General features: G+C 32.5%; 2 protein-coding genes across 2 annotated transcripts in view; one reads left to right on the top strand and one right to left on the bottom strand.

The window, feature by feature from the left end:
- Positions 1-10000, top strand: part of LOC137653653 (actin-5, muscle-specific) — a 181839-nt gene that overhangs the window by 67939 nt on the left and 103900 nt on the right. The window lies entirely within an intron of this gene.
- LOC137653238 (actin-2, muscle-specific-like) overlaps positions 6631-10000 on the bottom strand; it is a 17161-nt gene continuing 13791 nt past the window's right edge. Inside the window, exon 2 of the mRNA XM_068386604.1 lies at positions 6631-7905. Coding sequence (XP_068242705.1) covers positions 6769-7899 — 1131 coding nt within the window. The 5' untranslated portion in view covers positions 7900-7905 and the 3' untranslated portion in view covers positions 6631-6768. The remainder of the gene's footprint in view (positions 7906-10000) is intronic.

The raw sequence follows: 10000 nt of genomic DNA, 5'->3' as shown, positions 1-10000 counted from the left end.
CACAATCAGTTGTTGCTTAATTTTTAAAAACGGCTTTGAAAACACCACGCCTAATGATAGAATGGTGGACTTGCAATAACTTTTTTGAATAATAGAAATAGTCATCAGGAAGATATTTTTGGGTGCCATAAACACACATTTTTGGGTGTCATAAACACACACACGCATATATAGGCTATATATATATATATATATATATATATATATATATATATATATATATATATATATATATATATATATATATATGTGTGTGTGTGTGTGTGTGTGTGTGTATAATAAATGAATAAATATATATTTTTTTAAACATGATGCGAACCTTATTCTTTTTAAATTCGTATTCTGTCTGAAGATATGGAGAAAACCAAAGTCCAATGCGTCCTAGATCACGCCAGTGTCGTCTAGTGTATTGCAATACACATGGACTACGTGACAATGTTAGTGACCTTATAGTTACCTCCAGACAGTATGATATTTTATAATGTTCAGAAAATTTAGTTTCTTAGAAGAGACACTCGTCTTAGCTGCTTGTTTTAGGTACCAAGAAATAAATGATTTTGAAGCATTCCATAACTAACGAAAGGGGATGGCTTAGTGCCCTGATTCGCATGAGTCCTGCTGTGAGTGTGGATATGATGAGATTCAGACATAACTTATCTTTTCGTTCTCTTCCATCTATCGGACTCCAAAGTGGACGATTCTATTTTCGTTTGTCTTCTTACCCGTATGGCTAAGATACCTGATGCTAGAAAGGCTTTTTCATGTTTGTTGGTGATTTCAACGCTCACCGTAGAAACTTTAAATTTTTCTTTCTCCTACTGAACATCATGGCCTAAGAGCTTTCGACTTTGGTTCTGAATCAGATTGTGAGCAAATCTTAAGTGCAGCTTCTCACGATTCTATTAACTGCTTGGACCTAGTATACAGTGATTCCCCTGGTCTTTTAACAAGGATAGTTGGTCCTCCAGTTAAGAAATTTGATCATGCCTTGGTTTTCGTAAGTAACTAAGAATGAGTAGCCTGCCCATTTATATAAATCTTGCTTTTATAAGATATATGTAAAATCTCAAGCAGACAAGGATGACACTGAGAAATCTTTTGCATTTGAATTGGTCATAATTCTATATAGGGGTTTAACCTTTTGTTCTCTTAATTGAAAATCTAGTCAACATAATTGATATGTGTTTCCCTTTTCGTTTTTTAGAATGCCTAATCAAGGACAAACTCTGATTCACTGATTATTTTAGACGTGCTTATTTGTAGAAACAGGAGGTTTATCATGTATCGGAAAAGTAAAAATTATATTTGACCTAGAATAACTATACTCGGCTGTGAGCTGTTGCTCAGAAACTTTATGCTTCAACTAGAAAGGATTACAATTTGACCTTGAAAGTAACCCTATCTGATATAACCGAGGAACATGAATGGTAGGCTAACCTTAAGTTTCAGTCTTTGGCTTAGAATTAACTGTTCGTAATTTTCTTATAACAGATGGCTCTGCAACCCACTATCCAAAGGAAAAAACAAACCTTTTGGCTGATGTAATGAGAAGCCCAATCTTCATCATTCCTGCTTTCCTGAAGCTAGACTAACTACTTCAGCTTTTCAGTGTCGTGAAGTTAAAACATGTTTACTGGACCTTGATGAATGGAGGTGTAGACCCAAATGGTATTTTTCATTTGTCTTTTATAAAGACTGGATATTTTTTCTTTGTTTCTAAATTGTCTGTTATTTTCCGCAAGTTAGCAAGAAGATGTTCTTTTTACTCTTATTGGAGTATTGGTAGGATTAATCCATTAGCCAATGTGTTTATAGTATCTCTAGCCCTGCTAATTACCGCCAAATTTCCTTAGCTTCCAAATAATATAAAGTTTTTAAAGATTTTTGGTAAAAATACTAAGTAGGAAAGCTGAAGGTAATCATCTATTCTCTAGTTAGCAGTCTAACTCTAGCCTTGCAGCACGCGATGGTTTTCATATAATCGCCAATGTTGTACAAATAATCCCTTGATTGTGGTCAGGAATTTTGTATGCTTGTCCTCGATTTAGCGCTGTCCTTGACCGTGTTAATCATGAGGGTCTTGTTTTCAAACTTGAACTGATATGAATTGGTGGTTCTTTTCTTAGTATTATTGATGAATTTATAAGTAATAGATTGCAAAAATGTAGTTGTATATGGATACAATGGTGTATAATGAAATGCAACATCTGTTGTTACTCAATGTAGTCTTCTCAGCCAATTATTTTTCATACTATATACTCATCATATGTGGTTTGGCCTTGAAAACAAGCTTTTTGCATATGCAGATAATGCTACTCTCTTTGCATCAACTCCACCTCCTGTATGTAGACTTGGGGTTGCTGAATACATTGATAAAAATCTAGATAAGATTAGAGCATTAGGACAATGTATGATTGTAAGTAGGTTAAAGACAGTGGCTTCACAATTTCCAAATCTTTGCAGTGATAATGTCTGTAATATATACAACTCATTTAAAATTCTAGGTGCGATACTTGATTGCAAATTTACTTTTGAGAAACACAATTGGTCTGTTTTTTCTTCCTGTGCACAAAGAAATAGTCATATTGATAAAGTCTTTTAAGATTTTCGGTTATTACGCATTGCGAGGAAATGTTTTCATTCTTTCATTCTACCATTATTTGAAAATTGTTCTTGTGTCTGATCTTTAACTGGTGAATCTCATATTCATTTGATGATCAAAAACTTGTGCCTTGTCAAATTCCTTATTCCTTACCTGGATATCAAAATATGGACCCATCGTTCAGTGAGTTCTTTGTGCATTTTGCATACGATTTTTTTTATAATTCTGACCATCCTATTTATTCAGAAATTCAGATCTACCCAGACTGTACTATGTGTGCAGACAATTCTAAGAGTTTTGCCTTCTCCAACTCAAGACTCAATAATACTCTGTATACTAGAAGTTTTATTCTAGCAGTGGCCAGACTGAAGAATAATATTCCTACTACGGCTGTTGAATCGGTTGAACTTCCGTAGTTGAAACTTGTTGCAAATGGTTTTATGTTGAACAGGTTGACACAAGTCTTGTTTCATAATTTATATATGAATAATATATTTTAATCTAAGGTTGTTACTGATCTCCATATACTTTATAACGTTTTATGTTTTTTTTCATATATACAGTAGTTTATTTGTTATTTTTCTGGGCTGCTTTCCCCCATTGGAGCCCTGCGACTTTAGCATCCTAATTTTCCAACTAGGGTTGTAGCTTGGTTAGTAATAGAAGCAACAATAATAAAAAGATTCATGGTAATCATTATTATTAATAATAAATGTCTAAATTAATGTTTTTCTTAAATTATTGCTTTGTTGACCAGAATTGCATTTAACTTTATGGCTGCCATTATTTAAGTAAAGTGAGACCTGCATGCGCATGAATGTAAGTAAAATCGATGCTTATTCATACACATAGCAATACACTGTCAGTCCCTTTTACGTCACTGTATATATACAAAAAAAAATTTTTTCTGGGTTTTCTTCAATAATTACATTCATAAATATTTTCCAAGAACATTAAATACACAAAATAGCTTTAGTCTTATTTGTGGTGACACTTATGTGTGTAATTGTGACCTATATTCTATCTTCTATACGCAAATTAATCAACTGCATTTGTTATAGTGGTCTGTTCGTTAATTGTCCCATGATTAACGAAATTATATTTCTTATCCAGCATTCAAACATGGGGAGAAATCGTTTATTTGTATTTGGCCAATTATATATATACTGTACTTTGCCTACGTAATAATACGCGTATATATAATTTAGTAACTTGTATTAAAGCTTAGAAGCATGAAAAACAAATATAAAACGTTGGTTAATTTTAAATATGTCGTACTAAAGCCAAAAATAATATAAACAGGCCAAGCAAGTGAAAGATATCTCCAGTGAAATAACAAAAGCTTACGGTATTTGCGATAAAATCTAGACGTCCATTAGAGTTGAATCTCAAAGATAAACAGGTACAGCAGGAAGTGAAACGTCTTGAGAGGTCAAGTGTGAAACTAAAAGCACAATCTATTTAACTAAAATTTCTGGAAGTCATAAAATATATTTTAGCGCTTATCATGTGAAGAAAGAAGTTCGTTTTAAAACATGGCAGTAAATATTTTCTGTCATTTTACACTTATGGATTTTAGTAATAGCAGTACTATAAAAGAAAGGAATAAATTCTTCATTTCGAAGCAAACCGGAATATTTTGTAAGGTTTGATCCTGATGAGAATAAGAACTCGCATATCTTAAAAAAAAAAAAAAAAAAAAAAAAAAAAAAAAAAAAAAAAAAAAAAAAAAAAAAAAAAAAACTGTCAGCTGAGAGAATTACGGATATTCTAGGCATGCCAGTGGACGAGTTAGTCCTTGGGCTTACCTCTAAAATTTCAGCTAGTGGTGTGTTACACATTGGAAAGTATTCATTTTGGTTAACATCTACCTCATCCCGCTATAAAAGATCACTCATTTAGTATTACATATACACTAATCAGCTGATGAATGATATAAGGCATAGCATATAAAAATTTAATTTACTCTTGGCATTTATTGTAATATTTTACTAGTTATATGCCCCCATTTTTTTCCCAATATCGTTACAGTTTTAGTATTGGTATGAACCTAAACTCAGAATCAAAGTCTATTCTTGTGGAAGTTTCCTTATAATCGTCATATCCACAACTTTATATAATTCATCATGAATTTTCTGTCTGGTGATGATGATTGTTGATATGGAACATTTCTTTCAGTGAAACATAATCATTGCAAAGTCACAATACACAATAAAATCAAACAATGGTTAATTTATATTCGATTATAATCTTATACCTGATGTATATTATTCTCATTTTTTTGATGGGAAAAGAATTCATGAAACGTTGATGATGAAATAAATTGTAACTGTGATGGGCTGAAGTTCTTCCTTTACGTGTTTTTTCTAATATATATATATATATATATATATATATATATATATATATATATATATATACAGTATATATATATATATATATATATATATATATATATATATATATATATATATATGTATGTATATATATACAGTATATATATACTGTACATATATATATATATATATATATATATATATATATATATATATATATATATATATATATATATATATATATATATATATACATATGTATATATAGTTTGTGAATATCACTCGGCATGCTACCATGAATTCTTAAAAAATAAGAACACCCACCATAACCATTAGTTTTAAAACAATTCTGTATTTGTATTTTTATTCTTTTTTTTTCCTCGGTGAAAACTACAGTTGACGGCTTAATACGATGGTAAAAAGGGAGAATTGCCATAGCATACATTTATACATATGTATATGTGTTCACATGGCTAAAAGAGAGAGAGAGAGAGAGAGAGAGAGAGAGAGAGAGAGAGAGAGAGAGAGAGAGAGAGAGAGAGAGAGAGAGAGAGAGAGAATTTCTTCAATTTGTAACCTTAATAATGTTTTCCAGTGATATCTATCAGCAAAGGGTGTGACTGATCAAATGATAACTGATTTGATGTCAAATATAGATTCATGCATAATATAATGTCCATTCTAATCTAATTTTGTCTCCTGTTGGTGGGAATATTCTTGATTGGTGTGTAATTCCAAGTTTTATAAAAACATGTTAAGAAATTTATAAGTTTATGGTCAACTAAATTTATGTATTTTCTTTCAAAAAAAAGGTACATGAATACATAAGAATTACCTCACATTCCTTATTATTACAAAATGATATAGCACTGACATTCGAACCGTACTTCAATGAGTATATGCGGAAAATAAAACAAAAAATTTGTCTGAGTAGAAATAGGTATATATATATATATATATATATATATATATATATATATATATATATATATATATATATATATATATATATATATATATATATGTATACATATATATATATATATATATTATATATATATATATATATATATATATATATATATATATATATATATATATATATATATATATATATATACCTATTTCTACTCAAACACAAGTTTTTTGTTTCATTTTCCGCATATACTCATTGAAGTACGGTTCGAATGTCAGTGCTATATCATTTTGTAATAATAAGGAATGTGAGGTATATATATGTATATATATATATATATATATATATATATATATATATATATATATATATATATATATATATATATATATATATATATATATATACTGCTTTGCATGGATTTCATGCAGTAATGCAAGCAAGGCTTTACATCCGCTATGTCTCTTATTTTTGTATATTTTTCTTCTAGGCCGGTGGGAAAAGTATTAACACATATTACTCTCTATAAGTGCTTAAAAAGTATAATTTATTGGAACGTTCTCTCTACCACTTTCAGTACTCTACGTGTATATTAATATCATACATGATAAAAGAAGATAAAGGAGGAAAAAACCCACTAATTCGTATCAGAAAATATGAGATCTCAGACATTGACCAGCTTCTGTTATCCTATCACCAAAACATTGCTTTTCAACATAAAAATCAAAGCAGCTGATAGAAAAAGTAAGTAATATACGAATATAGTAAATTTATTTGATAAATTCTTTACAATAAAATTAACACTATCACTATGGAAGGAAAGCATGAGAAGGGATCACAAGCACCGAGAGAGAGAGAGAGAGAGAGAGAGAGAGAGAGAGAGAGAGAGAGAGAGAGAGAGAGAGAGAGAGAGATTAAAAGCATTTTCTGTGAACGATTCCTGGTCCGCTATCGTCATATTCCTCCTTGGAGATCCACATGGCCTGGAAGGTGGACAGAGAAGCCAAGATGGAACCACCGATCCAGACAGAGTATTTACGCTCCGGAGGAGAGATGATCTTGATCTTGATTGCAGCGGGTGCCAAGTCCGTGATCTGCTTCTGCATGCGGTCCGAAATGCCAGGGTACATCGTAGTGCCGCCGGAGAGTACGTTGTTGGCGTATAGATCTTTGCGGATGTCCACGTCGCATTTCATAATGGAGGTGTAAACGGTTTCGTGGATGCCGGCGGATTCCATTCCCAGCATGGCCGGGTTAAAGAGGGCCTCTGGGCAGCGGAAACGCTCGTTACCTATGGTCACGATCTGACCGTCTGGCAGTTCGTACGATTTCTCTAAGGAAGTGGAAGCGGAAGCGACGGTCATCTCATTCTCGAAGTCGAGGGCGACGTAGCATAGCTTCTCCTTGATGTCGCGGACAATCTCGCGTTCCGCGCTGGTGGTGAAGGAATAGCCTCTCTCGGTCATGATCTTCATCAGGTAATCCGTCAGGTCGCGGCCTGCCAAGTCCATGCGGATGATGGCATGGGGTAGGCAGTACCCCTCGCAGATGGGCACAACGTGAGACACGCCGTCACCCGAGTCGAGAATGATGCCTGTGGTTCTGCCGGAGGCATAGAGGGAGAGGACGGCTTGAATGGCTACGTACATCGCTGGGGCACCGAAGGTCTCGAACATGATCTGGGTCATCTTTTCTCTGTTGACCTTGGGATTGAGAGGCGCCTCTGTCAGGAGGATGGCACACTCCTCAGGAGCGATTCGGAGCTCGTTGTAAAATGTGTGATGCCAGATTTTCTCCATGTCGTCCCAATTCGTGATGATGCCGTGTTCCACAGGGTATTTAAGGGTAAGGATACCTCGTTTGCTCTGGGCCTCATCGCCGACGTAGGCGTCCTTCTGACCCATACCGACCATCACACCCTGGTGACGAGGGCGACCGACGATGGATGGGAAGACAGAGCGGGGGGCGTCGTCGCCAGCAAAACCGGCTTTGACCATTCCCGAGCCATTGTCTACGACAAGAGGGCAGGTCTCTTCGTCACACATGGTGCCCTGCAAGATGGAATATGATAAGTAAAACCTCACTTTTGCAATGATTATGAAACTGCACGAATACAAATAATCTAGATAATAAGAATATATGCTAATTTGAAACTAAGGAACTTCAATATAGGAACCTAACATAAAAATGTAATAAACGAGCAATGAAGATTGAAATTCATGTGCCTTCTAATTTTGTACTATTGGTGAAATATAATATAACAAGCATAGATATTTAGGATATTAATGGTTAACAATAATAACTGGAATTGGTTAAAGCAGTAGAACAGCTGAAAAGGCAAACCCGTATATGAAACACTAATACCCTCAATCATGAGCTTTTAACTGAAAATTTGTACAGTTTAATGAAAGATTGATTTGACTAGCCTAACAAAATACCACGTATGCGCTTGATAAAGGGGTATATTTTTAGTTATATTTCATAGATTTCGGTAAAAAAGGGAAATCCATTCCATTTTTTACAGCTCTTATATTAAAATTAATTTTGATAATTTTAATAGAAATAATAATTTAGACATTAATATTAATATATAGTTTAATTATATATTAATTTTGATAATTTCAATAATTTTAATCATTTCAACAATTTTAATAACTTCAATAATAATAATTTCAATTATTTTAATAATTTCAATTATTTTAATAATTTCAATTATTTTAATAATTTCAATTACTTTAATAATTTCATAAATTTTAATAATTTCAATAATTTTCATAATTATGATTGAAATTAATTCACCTTATATTCATCAGTAAGGATAAATGGCATGAAACCCTTCGCAACAATAAAGATTATAGGTTAGTAATAATAATAATGTATAAAACATATTACCTTATATAGGTTTGGAAAGTTATGGAAGATCTTAGAATATCAATGACTATTATTTTAGTTTTCACAACAATTATGACTATCCTTAAGGGGAACCCTGGTACATAAGTTCTACTAGCAAAAATAATAGTGCAATAACTTCTTTGTTAAGAAAGGTATTATGAGTCCGAGTTCATGGTTTATCTATTATTTATATCATTCCTCCTGCTTTGTTGTTGGTATTATCTGTTTATATTTGGTATTTATCAAATATAGTTCATTTTCCAAAACTGAGCTGCTTTTCCACTGGTGCTCTTGGGCGTGTAGTAATTATTCTTAACTCCACCTAGAGATGTAGCCTAGATATTATTATTATTATTATTATTATTATTATTATTATTATTATTATTATTATTATTATTATTATTATTATTATTATTATTATTATTATTATTAATACTAGCTAAGCTACAACTCTAGTTTGAAGAGCAAGATGCTTAAAGCCCAAGGGCTCTAACAAGGAAAAATAGCTCAGTGAGGAAAGGAAATAAGGAAATAAATAAATAATCTGATATGTTCCTCCTAACATCAAAATAAAAAAAAACTTTTGTCACTATGACTATTATTGGAAGAACCTGCCTTAAAACTACTCAAACGATTAAACAATGATGGTGAAATGCTTCAAGATGTACTGTATATATTAACTGTTATAAGGAGAGGCCATATAATGTTTTTGCAGTTAGGATGAACACGTAAAAAATGCCTACATGAGTGAGAATGGATTATCTCTCTCTCTCTCTCTCTCTCTCTCTCTCTCTCTCTCTCTCTCTCTCTCTCTCTCTCTCTCTCTCTTCGTTCATGTATGTTCTAGAAATGATGGATTTCGAAATTATATAAGTGGAAGAAGCATCACAAATATCTGTCTGAAGGGAAGCGGGTGGAATGTATTTATCCATACCAAGCTTTGAAATAAACACTATCCTAAAACATAGCATCCTCAGAGCTACGCTGTAAGGATGCCAAAAGTATAATTAAAGGAGTGTATGAAGAATTTTAAAGGAATACAGTGACGTACGATTAAGAAATGGTCGTTGTGAAGTCATGAAAAATAAAATGTATTAATATTTTGAAAGGAATGGGGATTTGTTATGGGCGAACTTCACACTGGTAATAGGTTTTCTCAAAGTAAATGTAATAAGAGTCAGTGGGAGCGCCAGTCTTTAAAAAATCTTAAAGGGACATAGAGGTTGAAATGGCTAGGTTCTATATCAACTTAGA

The sequence above is a fragment of the Palaemon carinicauda genome, chromosome 14 (genome assembly GCF_036898095.1).
Source record: "Palaemon carinicauda isolate YSFRI2023 chromosome 14, ASM3689809v2, whole genome shotgun sequence".
In the NCBI taxonomy this organism is placed as follows: domain Eukaryota; kingdom Metazoa; phylum Arthropoda; class Malacostraca; order Decapoda; family Palaemonidae; genus Palaemon; species Palaemon carinicauda.
This window is presented reverse-complemented; position numbering and strand designations above follow the sequence as displayed.